Consider the following 22,563-nt stretch of genomic DNA (forward strand, 5'->3'; position numbering starts at 1 on the left):
CTGAGTCTCTCTACCATGTTGAATGTGAGTCATGTGTTGAATTCAGATGTATTTTTGATTGCAGGCAGTGTGAGCATGTTGGCCTATAGGCCAGTCAACTACCTAATGCGCTCTTTAAATAGCAGGGAAACACTGCGCTGGGGGACTATGCTAGACTTTAGACAAGGTCAGAGCTGGTCTGAGGCTCAATCGCTTTTTAACTTTACTCACTCCCTCTAAATAGCAATCAGACTCTGTTACAAGTGAAAGTCCGGAATTGAAAATTGACTTGAGTAAAAGTACAAAAGTATTGGTATCAAAAGGTACTTAAAGTACCAAAAGTAAAAATACTAAAATGTTTGAAAATAGCAGATCTACAAGCTCACAACGCGTGCGACGCGTTGTGAGCTTGTAGATTGGCTATTTTCAACTAGCCTACGTATAAAATAGGGCTAAAGTGGTTAATGTATGTTTTATGACGTGATAATTTATATCTGCAAAGTAACTCGTAATTAAAGTTTTCAAATAATTGTAGTGGAGTAAAAGTACAATATTTGCCTCTGAGATGTAGTGGAGTAAAAGTAAAAGCATAGACAATTGGAAATACTCCAGTAAAGTAAAAGTACCTCAAAATTGTACTTAAGTACAGTACTTGAGTAAATGTACTTTACACCACTGATAGCAATACGCCAACATTTTCCCTGACAACGCCTCATCCGCCCATGGACGCACATATGGGTGAAAGCACCGTGCTTACACAATGTGGGTTCTGGGCATGAAAATGACAACCGTGTCAGTTGTAAACTACCAATGACACTTTCAGTCTGCGCCGTTTGGAGCCAGGTCTAAGTTAAAGGTCCATTTGGTTTCATTTGTACACAATGAGTTACAGAACCATAGGGTCCATTTTGGTTTCTAATTATCAATCATTTAGCTAAGGACCCCATGGAACCCCCTGGAGGACCCCTGGGGGTCCCTGCCTGGACCCCACAAAACCACTGGTCTAAATCTGTAAAGTGAATAATTGTAAGTGAAAACAGTGACTGCCACTGTTGGTCAACATATAACAAACCAAGGGTCTTTCAGCTAGCTTGAGGCGTGTTGCTGTGTGTAAGTGTGTGTGTGTGTGTGTGTGTGTGTGTGTGTGTGTGTGTGTGTGTGTGTGTGTGTGTGTGTGTGTGTGTGTGTGTGTGTGTGTGTGTGTGTGTGTGTGCGTGTGTGTGTGTGTGTGTGTGTGTGTGTGTGTGTGTGTGTGTTTCTGTGTTATTGCATGTGTGTGGTGTCTGTTGGCTCACTCTGTACTACTAGCTCAGTGGGAGTGCTGCTGACGCACTGGGCTCTGCACAGACCTGAGTTGAACTGCGTCTCATTAGAGCAGAGCATGTATTACTGACTACCTGTCAGACAGCATTAATTAAACATGCGTTTGAAAGAAGAAAAAAAAAGAGAGTCTAATCAAGGTAAATGCGGCTTCCTTCCACTTGCTCCTCTTTCTTTCTTCCCTCTGTTTTCCATCTCCTTTGTTCCCTCTTAAGGGCTGTCCAACACTAAGAATGATGAACACTAATAATGATCAACTATAACAATAATGAAGTGAGCATGCACACCGATGAACGATAACATTCTGTAAACATTTTGAATTTGACAAAAACACCCTGTAAATTTGGATGGATATTGATTGGCTGTCAGTGTTTATGAAATCGCTATAAAGTGATCCCAACGATATCGTTCACCACTGTCGTCGTTATAGTTGTGTTATAAATATGATATAAAATGTAGGTTATCATTCTTGTGGTGTGTGCCATTGAAGTCTCCTTCAATGGCTTTCACTTTCAAAACAATGGCGTACTTAAAAATATATGTCTTATCCGCCAGAGAGGGGAAATTTTCTTTTTTTGTGGTGTATGCTACAATATTTCCTTTAAAGCTACAGTAGGCCTATACTATATGCACATTTTAGATTACATTTGCTGTTCATGGTGCTGAAGCTTAGTTAAAGAGGTAGCGCCATGGTTTTGCACTTTTTCTGTTTTTCATGTGTCTAGGAGGTTGATAAAACTTCATTAAGCCCCCTGGTGGTATTTTTATGGTGTTTTATGTGTTATTAGGATAGGATAGGATAGGATACCTGGTGGTATTTTTATGGTGTTTTATGTCTTCTCTGACTATTTTGAGTTTCTACCTGGAGGCTGAAACCTTGAGGGTCAAACGTGCCAATAGAAGAACAGCCCTTTAGTGACAGAGTAAAATTGTACCCTCCCCCTCATTATCATAACACAACAGGTGTGGGCATGAGGAGGAGGAGGGACTAGGACATGTAGGCGGTGCTAATGTAGTGGAGGAGGTGCTAAGGTGAGAACCAGGTATACTTAATGAACTGGAGGCGTGTCCACATAAAAACATAATTTTAACACTTTCTGTACACTTTTTTGAAAAAAATCTTCCTCCTCGTATAACCATAATACCTGATGATTATGTTTTTTTGGGGGGGGGGGGGGGATCACTGAAAATCACGGCACCCCGTCTTTAACTCATTGACTGACGTGTTTTGACGTGTGTCAATCCAAAGCCCACACCGCCAATGATGTCTTTTGACGCATGGTGTGTGTTTTCAGACGGTGCTCTTTGCTGACCTATGAGTCACCGTTTGACTCCCAGTGAAGCAGGAAATCACGTGATCGCAAAAAAAACAACAACAGCCACATTCACTCCCATTCTAATGGATTGGGGAAAAAAGGCCATTTTCTCTGCTTTCTGTTGCTTTTTGGCGAAAACAACCTACATTCAACTGCCAATAACTATGGAAACTATGGATTATCGCGACGGCACGCTTCCCCCCCCTCAGTGAAAACGCTCGGAATCGCTGGCAAGGTCGGTTATAGACGATGTTTTACTCTGGCGGTTAACACATTGATTGCCAAGATATTAAAAATGATTCTATCCCCTTGCCAGCGTATACTTACCTCAATCCGATGATATTTTGAAACGCAGTGGAAACGACATTGTGTCCCAAAAACACAAACAAAATAGTCCCCGTGGGTTAGCGGAGGGATCTGTGTATCCATAGGAACGACACCGTTCCCACCGCGATGCGCCATTTTGGGGCTTCGGCCCGCTGAAAACTAGTGGTTTTCAATGCAAAAGAAATAAACTGAGTTACAGCTGTTTTTCTGAAAATCCCAAACAGGAAGCGGATGGCTTTTTGGAACGACGTCACATCCACATTCTACTTCTCTGAAAGACGATCGATCATTCCAAAGCTGTGTTAGGTCGCCCCCTTGTGGAATTTTTCCCCAAAAAATGAAAGAACGCATCAATGCGATCTTGGCAATCAATGTGTTAATGAGTTAAGCGGATAGGTGAGTGCTGTCCATGGTAGGCATGTCCTATGAATTATGCATCCTCCAGAATTTGGGTAATCCAAAGAGTATGCACACGCAACGCACGGCAACAAATTGTGTCCAATCTGGTGCGCTGTCTTCGGCGTTCTACCCGACGACACCAGGGTCAATATTTCTCAATGGAAGAGTAGGAAAACCATCCCCAACCACTGCAGCCGTGTTAATTACATTTCATTTACATACAGATTGGTTTAAAATAATGTTTTATTCATTAAAATAAGTCCCAGATTGTAGATGTCAAAATGTTCATCCAGAAGAAATAAAAAAAAAAAGCCCAAAAAAGCAAATACCGTCGTACTCTTTTAGGTTTAAAAGGTTATGTAGCCGGATTACATTTCTCATGCAAAATGCAGTCAGCAGTGCTCATCACTTCCTCTCAAAGAAATAATTTACAAAAGCTGATAGATAGGTGGTTGTGAAATTGCCTAGTTCCCTTCCGCCTTTTTTTACATTCTGGTCAGACACACATGCACACATTTATTTCAGTGCCTGGGGCCCCACCTACGGAGATAGTTGGGGGTGAATGAGTCTTTAAAGCGTCCGGGGTGCATATCCACCTAGATCGTAATGCCTCTGTGTGCACATTAATGGGGGCAAAGAAAGAACGAGGCCTCTAAGAGGATGTATGCGTACCAGTGGAGTCTGTAAGAGAAAAGGTCCTGTTGGACTGTACTGTGCTCAAAAGGGAATAGAGAAAACAGTTGATTTATGGGATTGTTGTTTCGTTTAAGTGTGTTGGGAGCTCGGGATTGTCTACAACTCTAGCGGTGTGTTATTTAACCTATTAAGACCGGCGGGAACGCATCCGTGTGTCATTTTTAGATTTCTTTGGGCTATTCAAAAATAGCAGATCTACAAGCTCATAGCGCGGCACCGAGTGCCGCGCCATGAGCTTGTAGATCTGCTATTTTTGAAATACCGTGCAAACGCGTGCAAATAAAATGAATATATATATATTTTTAAGCAAACTTTTCCAACTCAAATCTTTGCTTCTGGGGGATTCTACAAATGTCTTCTAAATCTTTTTTACTTATGTTGTTATAATATCATGTCAAGGACCACCCAAAATGATATGTATTTGGCCGTGGTCCCCCATCTCATAATATTTTGTTCCAGGGACCCCCCCAGAAGCAAAAAAATTGCGTTAAAAATGTTCCGCTTTAAAAAATATATTTTCAAAGATTTGCACAAATTTTCACGATTTTTCAAAAATAGCAGATCTACAAGTTCATAGCGCTATGAGCTTGTAGATCTGTTATTTTTTGAATAGCCAAATAAATCTTAAAATGACACCAAATGCGTCCCCCGGTTTTAACGGGTTATGTTTAAGTGTTTTAACTCTTCTACACGCTCGTGTTCCGACCAGAAACCTTGCCCCATGCCCTCTAGAGTTCTAGTAAAAAAAAGCCTATTATGTTTAGATAGGACTGGGCTCTGATGAGACCTGCAGCATCAGTTAACCCTTTTAGACCGGGAACGCATCTGTGTCATTTTTAGATCTCTTTGGGCTATTCAAAAATAGCAGATATACAAGCTCATAGCGCGGCACTGAGTGCCGCGCTATGAGCTTGTAGATCTGCTATTTTTGAAAAAATCGTGAAAAATTTGTGTCGTTTTTTTTTTTTTAAAGGAATTTGTCAAATATTTTGTTCCAGGGACCTCCAGAAGCAAAGATTTGAGTTAAAAATGTTATAATAAATATAAATATAAATATAAATATAAATATAAATATAAATATAAAATATACGTATTCAAAGATTTGCACAAAATGTGAAAAAAAATTGCAAAAAATAGCCCCAAAGTATAAAATAATGGTTATGGCAAAAAAAGAAAAAGAATCAAATAACACAGATGCGTTTTCCGGCCTTAATAGGTTAACATGATGTATTGCATGTGGCACAAAACAGCAGAGAACCTCCAAAACAACTGAAGTAAATTAAGCTAACGGTGACACCTCTCCACTTCACAATTTCCAGAGTAAAAAAAAAAAGAGCGAGCGGCCCGGAGCTAATAAGGTCATTATTTTTGTACAGCAAACGGCGGTGGCTGAAACTGTGTCGCTGTCAACCAGGGGCCATCTTCTCACCAGGACTTAAAGCCAGTTTATACTTCGTTTGCAACAACCCTTTTGACAAGTGTCACTCAGAGAAAATGATGTGGTTTCAAAAAGTGTCTCTTGTGTCAGTTGGAAATACGGCATTTTCGTTGAAGACTTGTTGAAAGTGTCATGCGGCAAACTCTCTTCAGAGGTCCATTATTGTTTCTCATTCTCTTAAAGAGGTGGTGCCATGGTTTTGCACTTTTTCTGTTTTCCTGTGTCTATGAGGTTGATAGAACTTCATTAAGCCCCCTGGTGGTGTTTTTATGGTGTTTTATGTCTTCTCTGACTATTTTGAGTTTCTTCCTGGAGGCTGAAACCTTGTCAAACGTGCCAATAGAAAATCAGCGCTTTAACAATCTGGGAACCCAGAGCCAATGAGAAGGAAAAACAGCGCCCTCTGCTGTTTGTACTATCTCACTTGGCTCTGGGACAATGACGACGGAGCACCCGTGCGCAAGGAAACCAGGGTTTTGGTCTGCCTTCAGCGTTTCACTTCCGGTGGTGCGACTATTTTTTCATTCCCATCATAACAATATTTCTACACGGAACACTAACACCACTTCTCCCAGAGAACATGGATCGTTTTGGTTATAAGCCCACTTGTTTCTATGATGAAAGAGCAAGTTAAAATGTGAATATCTTTTCGTGGTTTTGTCTGCTCCGCGGACGCTATTGTTAAATTAGTTTTGGTTGGTTTCGAGTGGGGAAGGATCGGCGGACACGTAAATCCCGCCCACTACAGTTGATTGGGTAAAGCGCGGCCTGCTTCCTGATCTGAAGGCACGCCCACTTGTAGCCCAGTGTGTACACGTTATGACGAACCTTCACGACAGATTCCAACGCAGAGCAGAATCTGTTCTTGAGAGATTAGCGCTTTAATGACACAGTAAAATTATACCCTCCCCCTCATTATCATAACACAACAGGTGTGGGCATGAGGAGGAGGAGGGACTAGGACAGGTGGGTGGTGCTAAGGTGGTGGAGTAGGTGCTAAGGTGAGAACCAGGTATACTTAATGAACTGGAGGCGTGTCCACATAAAAGCATAATTTTAACACTTTCTGTACACTTTTTTGAAAAAAAATCTTCCTCCTAGTATAACCATAATACCTGATGATTATGTTTTAGGGGGGGAAAAAATCACTGAAAATCACGGCACCCCGTCTTTAAGATGAAGGATAAAGCACTTAGGTTCACCTTGTTGCTTCCTAGAAGCTTCCACTAGTGAGAGCTGTGATGAGTCCCAATTTGTGACGTCTTTTTTTTTAAATCTTCCATGACAACTGCATGCTCAGCACCCCCCCACACCCCTGAGACCACGGCTGTTGCCATTAAGACGTGGGATCAAAGAGAGAGCCCTCAATGCAAACTGTGATAATTATTCCTACTCGCTGAAACCTTTTCCTGCAACAAAATGCAATCCTGTCAATCATTCAGAACGCCAGCTGTCAAGCGATAAAAAAAGAACTGGAAATGGCTGACTTGATTTGCTGGGAGCAGTTCACTCAGTGATGGTGGAAAGTTGTTTCACTTTTTTTTTAGCCCCATGCTGTCTGTTGCGGTGGAATGAAAACATTAAAACCCCTTAAAAAGCTTGACGTTGAAGTATTGTGCAACAAGATTGAAACCGGAAGGTGTTGTTTATCTATCTGGTAATCTCCAAAGAGATATTGTTCAAATGTAACCACTACTAATTCTGAATTAATTATTTACACCTGTGCCCTGGTTAATTTCAACCCCAGTCCACCAGGGGTTCACAGAAGGGGTCCAAAGAAGGGGATCATGGAATCTTTAAAGGAGCATTTCACCCCTGGAAGAACTTACAGTCACTCAATGTTAATAATATTTGTAGTAGATAACAGTAGCAAAATTTGAAATTTGCACCCTATGGCCAGAAAAATATGGAAGTCTGTGTGTTTGACTGGGGTGTGACTGGACTGCTGCATTACTACAATGACCATAATGCTTTGGGGCACTGCCCTTCCTTGTGGGGAGGGGAGGCTGTGTGGGGGTGTGGTCTACATTGTAGTCAGGAAATAAGGTGAGATAAAGAGACTTTGAGTCAAATGACTCATAGTGTCTGAGGATATGGATACAAATCTAAAAATACAGATAAAACACAAAAAACACACCAGGATCATGTTTATGGGTCCTAGACCTAGATAGAAATAGGGGTTTGATGCAAAATTGGCGAAATGTCCCTTTAAGGGGATTTCTTTTATAGTTCTTTTAATAGCTCATGCTAAATATTCAGCTAAACAGCAAAATCCTGTTTATCAATCTAATAAAATGTGCTTAAATGAGTCCATTCATCATATTTTGCAGTTGTTCACGGGATACTTTTCATAATTAATTAATTTTTCATTTCTCTTTCCCTCGATGCTTTGTGTCGTCTCTGAGCTCCTGCAAACTGTGTTAGAACATTGAATAAATGAATTCATTTATGAAGCTTCTGGAAATCAGCGCAAATTCAAGCTTTGGTATACGATCATGAGAAACACATCACATTTTATTTATGAAACTTCCACACAGCTTCATTTTTAGCGCAGGGGTCCAATATATGAAAGGCAAACCCAACCCTGAAACACAGCTTTGACAGCTGCTGTCCAATAGCAGCATAAACCTCCAGTTGTTTTGAACGGAGACACGTAGGCTGCTCTGTATGATGCTACGGTACCTCGACAAGAAATGTCTGTACTTCATTAACCCATTAAGATCTGAGGCCGATGAAAAAAATGTTTTCTAAATCCTAACGCTTTAAAAAATACATATATTTTCAAAGATTTGCACACATTTTCACGATTTTACAAAAATAGCAGATCTACAAGCTTGTAGCGCGGCACTCGGTGCCGCGCTACGAGCTTGTATATCTGCTATTTTTGAATAGCCTAAAGAAATCTAAAAATGACACAGATGCGTTCCCGGTCTTAATGGGTTAACCTTTTCTCACACCATCGCAGCACTATGTCAATTTACCGCAGTGTATATATTCATAAATAAAATGTGGCAACTGAAGAAAAATGATGTCAGGAAGTAAACATTATAGGCCAACCTATTTTCCAGTACTTCATTTCTGCACGCTATTATGATTTATCAACGTTCACACGTAAATGAAAACAAGTAAAACAGATTCAAGTGTCAGATCCCAATAAATAATTCACGCTTATTTGGTCATTCTGCATGCCTATACCGTGCCGAGAACTGCATCGAATGAGCATACACATGCTTAATATATGCTCCGTCGTACGACCGCTTCACGCGTTGAAAATAGCCGATATGCAAGCTCACAAAGCCGTGCAACCGCGAGGCGCGGTGAGCTTGTAGATCTGCTATTTGCGATGTGCGACACCGCCAAGCGAAGAGGTTTAAATCAAGCTATACTTGAGACCAAACATGCAAGTAATCTTGGCCGATATGTTAATTCCCATGCGTTGCAGAGGAGAAAAGAGCCTACGTTTTCATTTTAAGATTAGACCGGAGCATATGTTGCCTTCATAAATCAGGGCCACTATCTCGGGGAGTTTCGGCGCTAAACGCCTCTCTCTCTCTCTCTCTCTCTCTGCGTTCTGCCCCGCTGTCCCTGTTCCGTTCGTCTGTTAATGAATAAATAAACGGCCCTCCTTACAGTCGGCGCGGAGTGCTCAGTGCCGTTTTTTTAAGAAGGCTGAGGCGGGACTTTCTCATAGCATTCGCTAGACGCTCAATTTGTCCTCCTCGCCGCTCTGCCGGCGTTAAAATGAGAGTCCTGCTCAGCCCCCTACCCCCCGCCCCAACGCTGAGGTTCTGAGCCATCTTGCTTTGAGCGCACTCATTTTTCAGGAAGTTATCAGGGGAAAAAGAGATAGAGAGTAAATAGTCTAAAGTCGAATAGGCGAAGAAAAAGCCTTTTCAACACTAGGGAGGGAAGGAACGCTGAGGAAAACGCAGACTCTGCAAACTATCTCGGAGTGTGATGAAATCGATTACGTGTGTTTTCGGGAATTACTTCTGCAGCGCCATAGAGGCAAGCAAGGATTTATAAAAAAATGCACGTGGATGGTTTTATTCTTGTGTGAGTATTTTTTTAGCACAATATCCTGTAAAGGAAAGAAAAAGAAAAAGAAGAAAGACAAACGTTGGATATAAGGGCACATAATTTCTTATCTATTCCTAGCTACTGCCATTCATAATTATATATATGTTTTTTACATTATTCCAAGGCTGGATTCATGATGCACTTACCCTAATCTCCATGCCTTCTTTCTTGCCGTCCCAAGCCCAGCTGCGCTTGGTGAAGTAGTTGACCGTGGCAAACTCAATCAGGGCCGAGAAGACAAAGGCGTAGCACACCGCCATGAACCAGTCCATGGCGGTGGCATAGGCCACCTTAGGGAGGGAGTTTCTAGCACTGATGCTCAGTGTGGTCATGGTCAGCACAGTGGTGACTCCTGAGGATGAAAAGATCATTAAGGGACCATACACACAGATCAAAACGTCAAGTGTTCATTTAACTCTAAGAGTGTAAAAAAAATTGGACCGTACGAGTCTATTTGAGCTCTTAGAGAGTGCTGTACACATGGAACCATTTGAGCTCTGTGTACAAATAACAACCTTGTTTCCAGTGGTGTAAAGTAACTAAGTACATTTAATCAAGTACTGTACTTAAGTACAATTTTGAGGTATTTTTTACTTCCGTGGAGTTTTTCAATACTTTTACTTCTCCACTTCTCTGAGGAAAATATCGTACTTTTACTCCACTACAATTATTTGAAAACTTTAGTTTGCAGATATAAATTATGATATTATACAACATACATTAACCACTTTAGCCTTATTTTATACATAGGCTATTTGAAAATAGCCGATCTACAAGCTCACAACGCGTCGCATCTGTGAGCTTGTAGATCTGCTATTTTCAAACATTTTAGTACTTTTACCTTTGGTACTTTAAGTATATTTTGATGCCAATACTTTTGTACTTTTACTCAAGTAACATTTTGAACACAGGCCTTTTACTTGAACAGAGTATTTCTACATTGCGGTATTGATACTTTTACTCAAGTAAAAAAAAGTATTTTTTCCACAACTGCTTGGTTCCATTTGAGCCAGGGACCGCAGGGTCCATTTGAGCTCCAACAGTGTACAAATGGTCCATTTGGTTCCATTTGTACACTCTTAAGAGTGTAACAGAGCAGTGTAACCAGCCCCCATAATCAATCATTTAGAACCCTCTCTCGGGGACCCCCCACGTCGAGACCCAGTGAACTATGCCACACACACACATATAGGCAACCCCATGCCGTGCGTCACGGAGCCACTGCTTCAGCAGAGTGTCATTATGTGAAAGTATAGAAGTGGATGGATGGAAGGAAGGAGGATCCGCGAGCACAGAGGCGGCCTGTGAGAGTGGTTGAGACACACAGCGTATTAATACTGTAAGATGGCTATCTCCATTCTCAGAAATTGTACCTGAGAATTTGACCTCTACTCAACAACTGCAAAAATAAATACCCAATTCGTCGGAATTGTGATGAAGTAATTGCTTATCTTGCTTTGTTGCATTTTATACCGCTTCCGGATAGATTGCGTTATATCAGCTAAATTAAATTACCTCGGAATCACAGTGTTTGTGAATGTAAGATAAAAGGAGGAAGACGTGGAAGGGGGGTGGCATGGGAATTTAGTGACTTTAAAGCAATCCAAATCTTCACTACTTGAAAACACAACTGTAAATCAATTATTTATTTGACATCTGATATCATTACATGCCTGAATATCAACAATCTGGGGTAGAAGCTTGCATGTCCTCACAGTTTTTGCCTGATTCACTGCCCTTTGCTATTATTTTAATGTCGTTTTATGCTTCTGCTTTTCTTTTTATTTTATTGTTAAATTAGTTGTAATTGTAATTGTATTCTTGCTCTGTAAAGCACTTTGAGCTGCATTTCATGTCATGAAAGGTGCTATACAAATAAAGTTTATTAATATTATTATGTGCTCTGAATTGGTGAATGCGCCCGGCCACAATTTAATTCTTTGCCATGTCAACTTGGAAACCTTTTGCTTAACACCCATTAAGACCGGGAACGCATCTGTGTCATTTTGGATTTCTTTGGCTATTCAAAAATAGCAGATATACAGCAGATATACAGCTCAAATATAGCTCATAGCGCGGCACCGAGTGCCGCGCTATGAGCTATATTTTTTTCCGAAAAAATGATTTAGAAAATGTTTAGAAGCGGCCTCGGGTCTTAATGGGTTAACTCCAACATACAATGGTGTCGCGTGCCGAAAAAAGCGATCTACAAGCTTACAACGCGTTGTGAGCTTGTAGATTGGCAATTTTTTTTGTGCGGAAAAAAGCGATCTACAAGCTTACAACACGTTGTGAGCTTGTAGATTGTAAATTTTCGTTGCGCGACACTCTCGCTCCACGTGCAAATGAGGCTCTTCTAGGTCATAGAACATCCTGGCCATTGTATCCATTGCCCAGGATGTCCATTGTGTTGCCGGGGGGGGGGGGGGGGGGAGTCTAAAAAGGGCGGAAATGAGGAGGACAAAATGGGCAGCCATCAGAGCAGATAAAAGCAATCATTTTATCTGTTCCCACCTGGCTTATCTGCTGAAAAATACATAACATGGCTTTAAAGATTTATATCTGTGCTGTCAAGGAGGTTAGCTCGTTTCACTCCGATCCCCAGGAGGTACACGGGACGTGAATTTATGACGCGCTGACCTCCGGTTTGAGGGCTGAACTGGCGGCTTTCTGGCGAGAACTACCGGCGCTCGCTGTTTCTTCCCCGTGTTCCACAGAGGCGCTAACGAAATCTCACAACCAGCATTGAGATTCACCAAGTATTCTCGAAGTCGAAACCAACGCTGTGGATGTAGCGCTCCCGATGAGTGTCAGCAATACGTGACGGCCATATCTAACCGGCAAAGAAATATGAACGCTTTATGGAGAACTACGTGGACTGGACGGAGCACACAGACTGATAATAAAGTAGTGACATTGTGATGTCACGCTGAAAATTTGCTGGATCAAGAATCAATAGGGGTTTATTTGTCTCATCAAGCAGCAAAATTTGGGAGGGTCATATACATTTTCTATTAATAAAAAAATAAACTGAATATGCACACATACACAGTATAAAGACTGAATACATTTAGTTTTGTCGGCATCCATTAAACAACTATTAACGGGAGACGAAAACCGGGGCTGGCCGAGAAGGACAGACGCGGGCGCGGCCAAGGGTGACGAATGCCGGAATGTGGTTGCAAACGACGCTTGGAGAGACAGGCGCTGGTCTACACGCACGATATGCCTGCACTGACACGCTGTTAAGTTGAATGAGACCTGACAGGTTATACAGCCAAGTGCCTCAGTGGAATGCCTAGATGAAGAGCACTAATTGATCAGATTACTAATTGATCTGATTCATTTCATACGCACTGGGTCAATTCAGATGTGACGAGATTAAACGTACTAACAGCCAGTGCCCTTGTGGAGCGGTCCATTTCATTAGGTCCACCTTTTTTGGACCGAGAGCACTAGCCTGTTCCGCTTCCGCTGCTGTGTTTCAAACTTCCGAACAAGTCGTGCTGCTGATAAACATTAACGTTACTGCCCTCAAACCAAGGAGGCTATGTAAAGAAGGAACTGCCAGATCTGTCACTGTACCCACGCATGAGTGCACATGGGAGCCAACTGCCTCACCGACAATCCTCACCTGGAAGTCAGTCAGTGCTAGTCGTGTGATAGTTCTCTCTTCTTAAATTTTCTTTGGTCACAATAATTCAAAGATAGTGTTTATATTGGTGTGCCAATAAAAAAAGTGGAAATGTGAGTACTTTGTCCTCCTCATTTTGGATGAGCTACGTTTTTGGGATTTTTTCAATTCCTCCTTTTTGTAGTGTTTATACTGTTTGTACTCTCGCCCTCCCAACTCCCACTGGCTTCAAAAGAATTGGCTCTATTTCTGACTCTGCGTGCACTTTTACAAATATCAAAGTATAAATGATAATCATAATGAGAACACTCAGTAAATTATGTTAATGGGAATAGCATCAATTACGATAACCTTTTCATACTGCTATTTTGCCAGACTTCTGGAAAAAAAAGACATTTTCTTGAAGCTGCTTTTCTCCTATTAAGGAAATTGTAAAGTATAAAGGTCGTGCAGCTGAAATTAGTGTACCAGAGTAAACAATGAAAACTGGCATACAGTAGGAGTCGACGTGAAAACAGCTGTTTAAGTGGATGCCTCCTATGGTTTACATCAGTAATTGATGAGGCAAGAAGAGTTGGAGACAATATTCTAGGGTAGTGAGTGATGGACATGCTTTAATGTACATGATATCATGGGGAGAAGTAGCCGGGTTTATCTCATTTGCATTTGATTTCAGGAAAGAGTCTGGCCTACAGGCCTGTATGGGCAAATTGGGAGCTGGGCTGGATTAGTACCGTTGACTGACAACCCCTTCAGCCAATCAGCAGTTCATTCCCCTTCAGCCAATCAGCTGAAGGGGAACCACCAGCCAATATGACGCAAGGGGACTTTTGAAGGGGCTATGCCGAAAATAGGTTGCTTTATTCGGATACATGCGTGTCACTGCCCGCCCCTGCCGGTTGTATTTCCACCCATTCCTTTAAACCTGTTATGTGACAATGACAAATACACCTCATTCTGGCCTCCATAAATATTGGCACAAATAAGCTTACGCCAAAAACTAATTTCACCCATTTCTTTAAACCTATAAACCAGTGCTATGACAATAACGTCGATTCTGAGGGTCTTGCTCCTCAGACTTTATGCAAATACATCTCCCTTGGGGATAAGGTAGAAGGTGCTGCTCCTTTTGCATAGAAAAAAAAAGCCAGTTGAAATGGTTTAGTGCATCTAATAAGGATGCCTCCAGGTCGGAGGGTTTTCCAGGCACGTCCAGCTGGGAGGTCACACAGGGCAGACTGACTACCGGTTGAGGGGGATTATAGCTCCACATTGGCCTGGGAACGCCTCGAGTCAGAGGTGGCTAATGTGGTCAGGGAAAGGGACCTCTCGGTTGTGGCGATTATGGATGGTTGGATGGATGGATGGATGGCGCAAAGTCTGTGCACTTTTTCTTTTTAATTTGCTGCAAAAATTCAGCACTTTCAAGTGACTTTCCAAATCCTGGTTAGTTCACCAATAAAACTGTACTCATGTCTAGTTTTCTGTAGCCATGCTACTACTAAATGTGTATTTTTTTATCTTGTAATAATTTTACCTTCTTTTTACCTTGTGTTTTATTGTATCTGGCCGTACTCATGTTTATCTTCTTTTGACCGCACTGTTTTTACAGTGAGGTTTCACAAAAGCCTGTCTAGGGATGGGTGTTGCATATTAGCTGCTCTCTTGTTTATGTACTGTATCTGTACCAACAAGCACATTGTTTCATTGTACGACCTATGGAAGGAGGTTCTTCCTTGGCCTACTGGGAGTATACATGCAAAGTTTGACCCCAAACGGCTCAGCGGCGTCCAAGATTAGCTGTAGTACACAAACATAATCTCAGCCTCCTGGCCTGTCGGCATGGTGGAAATTATTTTGTCACAGCCATCATCAATCTATCAATCTATCTATACAGTACAAGTCTTCATTTCATAGGCTATTCAAAGTACTAATTATTCAACAAGTAGGTACAGTGGTGGAGCAGCTTGGAATGTTGGCTCCCATAGCAACACATCACACACCACTTCAAATATTTATTAAACAATGAAATATAAAAAATCACTTCATCTTCGAGGGCCTCTGACAGTCCAGTACCCTTAGAATTTCCCTGCATCCTTCAGAATACAACTGATGGGGGACGTAATTGGGTTTGCAGTGACACTCATTAAAACAGACCATTTAGATGACTGAAGAGGGGCTTTTGTTCTGGCAGTATCTGATCCTTTGATCAGAAGAAAAATGTGTTAGTTGTGTTGTTAACATAATGAACACAAATATTGTTACTCAATGAGTGGGTCATTTTTCATGAGATTCATGTTTCCAGGGTAACTGGGTACAATTATAATATTTCCAGATAATTATTCATAGTGTATTACAGATTATTATACACAATGATCAACTGTCATGCAACAGCAGCAACAGAGAATATTTTTTTAAGTGTGTGTGCGTGTGCGTGTGCGTGTGTGTGCGTGCGTGTGCGTGTGTGTGTGTGTGTGTATATGTTACAGTATGATTGGAGAACCAGTACGATTGAAGAAAGCGCGCTCGTTTTTACCACCCACCCAGCACTAGAGGGAGCCACAAGCCAGGCTTGTGCACAAACATATATGGCCACACACACACACACACACACAGTCACACACACACACACACACACACACACACACACACACACACACACACACACACACACACACACACACACACACACACACACACACACACACACACACACACACACACACACACGCGCACACACACGCGCACGCGCTCATGCTTTTTTTGGTTTATTGAAAGCAGGACTGTTTAGATACTTTTATTGTGTTCTGGCTTTTGTTTTACTTTCTCCCTGACACACACACACACACACACACACACACACACACACACACACACACACACACACACACACACACACACACACACACACACACACACACACACACACACACACACACACACACACACACACACAGTGATCCATGAAAAGAACTATTCTGTCCCTATCGGTTTACAACTCAAACGGCGCTGAGTCGACTAGTAGAGCATCGGCCGGTCAGCGCGGGCACTCGCGCCTGGAGGCGCGAGGGCGCGCTTCCTCGGCCTCAAGCTCCACTAAGTCGGCGCGCCTCCGTCATGGACAAGCGTGTGCGTGTGAACGCGTGTTCAGCGTTCCCCTCATAGATATTATGGTTCCCCTAGCGTAGCTTCCTGGTTGCTATGTGGGGGGGAACAACAAAAGACAGGTCCGCGTCGGCGCATCAAAGCCCCGCCTCTCCGCGTTCTCCTTCTCCTCGTCGGAGGAGGAGGAGAAGGAGAGAAGGAGAGGACGGGACGGTTTATTACGCGAGGAGGAGGAGGAGGAGGAGGCTCCTCTTCCTCGCGAGCCTCGCGTAATAAACCCCCGCCTCGCAGCGCAGCGCCGCGTCCTCCTTCTCCTCCTCGCGAGCCTCGCTAATAAACCCTGTCTCGAAAAGCCCCGCCTCGCCCCGAAGGAGCCCCGTGCCTAAAAACGAGCGCTCTGTCTTCAATCGTACTGGTTCTCCAAACGTACTGTGACATATACATATACTGTAACATGTATATTTTCTCTATAAAGTTGAAGTTGTGGGTGTGTCTGTAAGCTTGGATTATTTGTGGCAATATTTATGGAGGCCAGAATCAGGTGTATTTGTCATTGTCACATAACAGATTTAAAGGAATGGGTGGAAATACATTTTTCCGTGCTCGCTGCATCATTTTGTAGTATTCCATGAGCAGAGAGAGGCTATGAGCCTGGATTAGAAAAGTAGCAGCAGGTAACTGTGTTCTTAAGGTGCTGTTTCAGAGACCAGTTTGTGCAGCATGGAAAGGTAAAACTTCCCACATATTTCACATGGTTAAAAACTACCTCAGGTGAAACCACGCCAGGTAAATCTGCATAAGGAAGCGTGAACATAATCTACATGAGGGGAGGTAATCCAACATACAGTAGGGGGACTAATAGACCAACATGAGGGAAGTATCCCAACCTGTCAACGGGAAGGGTTGCCAGATCTGCTTATTATAATTTCCCCGCAAGATTTTATTTGAAAATAGCCGATCTACAAGCTCACAACGCGTCGCATCGCGACGCGTTGTGAGCTTGTAGATCTGCTATTTTCAAATAGCTGATGTATTTGTTAAAGTGCTCATGTGGCCCATAGTCGCTTCTTTTGGGCTGGTTTTCGTAGACCTGGTTGCTTGTTTCTCTCACAGAATCTGGCAACACTGTCAGCGGGCGGTATTCATGCCTTGTTCAACAGTCTGATGGTAGCCGGGTAGAAATTGTTCAGGCATTTGATACTGTGGTGAGGCTTAATTGCCCGGCAATTGTCGCAGTAGTGGCATGAACAGATTGTGGCTGGGGTCGAAATTCACGACAACGCTGATGAGGGCTTGACGCCGAAACGCGTACGTTTGTTAAGTGCCTTAAAGGGGAAATCCACCCATTTTCAATATTTAACTATGTCATTAATATAGCATAAAGGAGTTGTGTGGAAATAAGAAAAAATTAAAAAAAAAATTAACATTGCAAAAAAATTTAACATTGCAAAAAAATTAACATTGCAAATTACACCATGATGAGTCATCACAGTGTAATTTGCAATGTTAATTTTTTTGCAATGTTAATTTTTTTTGCAATGTTAATTTTTTTTTTAATTTTTTCTTATTTCCACACAACTCCTTTATGCTATATTAATGACATAGTTAAATATTGAAAATGGGTGGATTTCCCCTTTAACACATTCCATGCCAGAGTTTAATCTCATAATGTACTCACCAGTGCCAGCGTTTTATTGTTGTTTTTTAGTTTTTTTCATGTCGCCACAGACCTCGCTAAATAAGTTAAAAGTGCGCGTTCATTTGGTTCTAAACACACAGCGGATCCGTGAGAAACGGGCAGCGAAAACAGTTTCCAAATCCGTGCCGCCATCTTGAAGCTACAGTCGATCAACGGTAAACAGTGATCAGCGAGGAGAAAAACAACAACCAGAGAAAATCGAGTTTTAAACAGGATCCCAGACAGGAAGCGGATACGATCGAAAAAACCGGAACCCGAATAATTCCGTTTCCGACCGGAAACCGGAAACGGAAATGGATCAAAAAAATTCGGAAAGTGCACCTGGGGCACTTAACATGGGAATCGGCGGTTCGCGTAGATCTACGCGACTGGCACGCTGCGGCTTTAAATAGGTTCGCGTAGATCTACGCGACTGGCATGCAATGTGTTAAAGGACAGTTCCGTGAGTGCTGGTATTCTCTTCCAGAGATCTATTGTAAAGTGGGGTGGGTAATTGTCCTTGATGATAATACGCTGAGCTTTGACCCACGCATCGCCTCTCTTACAATTCCTGGAGAGGGGGGAGGAAGCTCACCTCCCACGATATATACGCTGGGCTGTCCCACACCACCCGCCGTAGGTTTTTTTACATTCCTCGGGGCAGTGCCGTTCCCATACCACAGGCCGTGACACACAGCCTGTCAGAATACTTTCGACGGAGCTGTTGTAAGAAGAGCCTGCAGGATGCAGGGCTCTGCTCTGAACTTCTTACCGACGACAGATCCAGTGCAGCCGCTGTTGACTTTTTTACACCACGTCAGTGGTGAGTGTATAGCCTCGATCTCCAGGCTTTTATTTTTTAGTTTTGCTAAAAAAATAAAAGCCTGGACCAACCGGTTGATGTTCCGGGCATTAGGACGTGTTTCATTTCCACCAACCAACCAGAGTGCAGTGGGCGTCGCTCCAAATGTTGTGACGTCAGGGCTCTCAATGCTACACATTGGGGAGGAGGAGGGGCGCGGGGCGGGGCGGGGCAGGGCGGGGGCTGGCGGACAGATCGGTGAACCAATAGGATCCGGCGGAATTTTTCTCCGCAGATTTTGAACCCGCCCGTCTATAGACATGATATCAGACACGCTAGGGCTAGTCTAGTGGTGAGTGTGACCCACTTGAGGTCCTCATCGATGTGTTACGCAAAGAAACGTGAACTCTCGGACCCTCTCCACAGCAATGCCCGTCAATGAAGATAGGTGCGTGCTCTCTCCTCTGCCCCCTGGAGTCCACAATCGACTCCTTGGGTTTCGTTGACATTGAGAGTGACATATTGTTTCTCCTGACACCAGAGTGCCAGTGACGTGACCCTCGTCCCTGTCGGCGGGCGGACTCGTCGGCTATTCCAGCCTATCGCTGTCGCGTCGTGTCAGTTTTAATAAGCATTTAACCCATTAAGGCCTGAGTCCGATTCTTAAAAATGTTGTCTAAATCCCAACAGTTCTTTGAAAAAAAATTATATAAAAAATATTTTTTCACGATTTTTCAAAAATAGCAGATCTACAAGCACATAGCGCGGCACTTGGTGCTGCGCTATGAGCTTGTAGATCTGCTATTTTTGAATAGCCAAAGAAATCAAAAAATGACACGTTCCCGGTCTTAATGGGTTAAGAAAATCGATCGCATTTTCAACAGAACTCAGTATGACGATGTGACAGATCATTATTTCCACGTTACTGTATGAAGTTAGCAGCAGAGAGAGTGGTAAGGATCCATTTGGGTTGCATTTGTACTCGAATATCAAATAAACGGGGCATTTATGAACAGTATTAATGCTTATTAATTTCTCTGTCGCACGATGGCATCGCTCGGCAAAACTCGACGCGAGGGGTTGAGCTTGTTGATCTATTTACGATGAAAAACGGAGTGCAGAAATATCTGACGTATTAACATAAATATAGCCGAAGGGGAGAATTGTGATCGAGCCTAATTGTCTAATGCTGTACGTTTGCTCTAGTCTGATGTGGTTATAGACCCCACCGTCTTACGTAACTCCAGATTCCAGCGATTGAGGGTCTGCATAATATTATGTCCGGGTTTAGGCGTTATCTAATGGTCTGACAGCTGCAAGGCTACTATAATTGTTCCAACGTAAACAGAACACTTCCATTCCTTCTTTTGGCAGTATAAGCCGTTTTGCAAGCCAAAGTCTCTGATGTGGATAAAAGTCAGACTGCTTGCCAAAATTAGCAATGGTTCAATAAGTAATAACCGTCACACTACGTCTTGGCTGGCTTAATCGTTCTACGGATCCCTCCAAAAGCCCCTTTTCAAGAGGTGGAACTCTTCACGGCGGACAGCCTCGCCGTCCTTTCCAAGTTTTTCCCTCTCACTAAGCTGTAAATGATGTGATGGTTTTATGGCGGCCAAGGTAATCACAGGTCGATCTTTATGATCCAAGCACAATGACAGAGGAACCCCCCCCCCCCCCCCCTCAGGGACCAAGTGCCCCAAGCATTTTCTGTGAATGAAAGATCTATACCTTACTACACCCAGGGGGTGCACACGTTTTCAGCCATGACCCCAAATCATCAATCCATCCTTGTTGTGACCAATATAGTATTTATTCATGATAATGAATTGATAATTAATCATTTGACTGCTGACAACAGTCATGTTTTTATAAGCTAAAGAAAATGGATAAAGCATTTGTGCCCCAAAAAGCCATGGTGAGAGGTTTAACAAATTCACGTAACACATAACAACATACAGTGTTATTATCATTAAATTCAGTATAAAAATTGAAATGACTGCAGTATGCAGTATCCTCCTAGCCTGACAATCAGCCTGAATTTTCATTTCGTTTCACTCCATTATTCAGTCTGAAAGCCCTCTCAATGCAGCCGATTTCTGAGACGGGGGCGTGGCTAAAGTTTTTTTTTCAAAGACTCTTTGGCGATTGGTTCATACTGGATTATCCCGATCCCGATTCGTCGTACAGATTTTCAACCGAGAAACACCCGCCTTCGACAGCGTCACCAGACCCTGAATGCGAGGCAAACGATTCAGGGGGTGGAGCCAGGCTAGTATCCTCCTATGATTTGACAAACCTCTGTAGTGGTGTAGTGCATGGTGTAGTGGTGAGGCCAAAATTGGTTTTGCCCGTTTCTGCTCAGTGGCTGGAGCAATTGATCTGCATTTGCACACAGCCATTGACCATTTAACAGCGAAGCCCGTTTTCCGATTACACGAAATCTGCAGCTGTTTATTAGCGCTTTTGTGTTCGCTGTTAGGTGTTGTTGCCAGATCACCCCCCACGGGTATGGTCTAGTATTGTAAATTCAACATTTAACTAAGTGTCTTTTTTAAGTCCTTGGCCAATTGTATTGCCATTGTTAAGGTGCTATACATACGCAATGTCCTGTTCACGTCTTGACGGTCTTGTGCAACCCAAGTTTGGGGTCCGACCCAAAATTAGTGCACCATTGCCCTACACTGATAGTCTGCTCACTGTTGCGAACAAAACCCTTTTTATTAATTCATAAAATGTCAGGGTTACACATAATTTAACCAATATTTAGATTTTTTATTTAAAGGGCAAACTCACCGATTTTTTACCTTGACCAACCTACATAAAACAGGTTTTCGAGTGCCTTTGAGCAATTTTCTCATGTCCTACCTCAATACAGAATGATAATATTGAGGTTATAAATCAGAGACCTGCCCTTTTAAAAGTGCAGCTGCGAGGTGACTCACCAAATACAGTGCGGGCTGGAACTGATTCTCTGTTGAGCCAGAAGGAGACCTGAGACAATATGACAGTCATAATGCAGGGGAGGTACGTCTGAATCACAAAGTATCCAATTTTCCTTTTCAAATGGAAATACGTTGTCATCACTACATATTCCCCTGAGGGAGGAGAGAGAGGGAGATGGATAGACACACACAGAGAGAGAGAGAGAGGGAGAGGGAGAGAGAGAGAGAGAGAGAGAGAGAGAGAGAGAGAGAGAGAGAGAGAGAGAGTTATAGAGAGAGGAGAGACATGCAGAGGATAATCAGTATCATAACAGGCTGTTTCTCAGTCATGAAACAATACAAGCTGAAATATTCAAAACTAGATTAATGGAAGTTAATACATAAACATGCATGCTCATTGCGTAATCAATGCAGCTCAATTGCGCTGTCTTTGACTGCTGCTAAATCATCATGTATGTTCTATGCAGAGGTTGTGATGTGTGCTGTACAAAATATCACAGAATGAAAACTTACACCTTTTTTTCTCTGTAGGGATTTAAGAAGACAAAGCAAGTTGAGATTTTGTACTAGAACATTGTAATGGGTGAGCTGGAGTTGATAAAGACAATATTATAGGGTTTGTAGTAGTGATGAGCGGGTCTGTTTTTTTCATAACCCGCCCCACCCAACCCACCACGGAACTCAACCTGCCCCGCGAACCCATATATAAATCTATGGGTGCGTTCGGAAATTGCGCACCGGAGCGCACTCGCCTATTAGTTTGTTTTGGCCAGTGCGCTCATTGCTGTATTTCCGAACGCACCCTATGACTCAACCCGCCCCGCGACCCGCGGTGGAAAAAAAA

At 42.7% G+C, this 22,563-nt stretch overlaps 1 protein-coding gene and 1 long non-coding RNA gene across 2 annotated transcripts in view; both read right to left on the reverse strand.

The window, feature by feature from the left end:
• The window catches only part of LOC308090621, a 306,248-nt gene that overhangs the window by 134,471 nt on the left and 149,214 nt on the right, over positions 1-22,563 (reverse strand). The gene's annotated exons all lie outside the window — the stretch shown is intronic.
• gabra3 (gamma-aminobutyric acid type A receptor subunit alpha3) overlaps positions 1-22,563 on the reverse strand; it is a gene marked incomplete at its 3' end in the record, with an annotated part of 197,650 nt that overhangs the window by 7,972 nt on the left and 167,115 nt on the right. The window contains exons 9-10 of the mRNA XM_080435861.1: positions 21,720-21,872; positions 9,702-9,907 (exon numbers count right to left, since the gene is read on the reverse strand). Coding sequence (XP_080291987.1) covers positions 9,702-9,907; positions 21,720-21,872 — 359 coding nt within the window. The remainder of the gene's footprint in view (positions 1-9,701; positions 9,908-21,719; positions 21,873-22,563) is intronic.

The sequence above is a fragment of the Gymnoscopelus braueri genome (assembly GCF_963280865.1).
Source record: "Gymnoscopelus braueri genome assembly, chromosome: 8".
NCBI lineage: Eukaryota > Metazoa > Chordata > Actinopteri > Myctophiformes > Myctophidae > Gymnoscopelus > Gymnoscopelus braueri.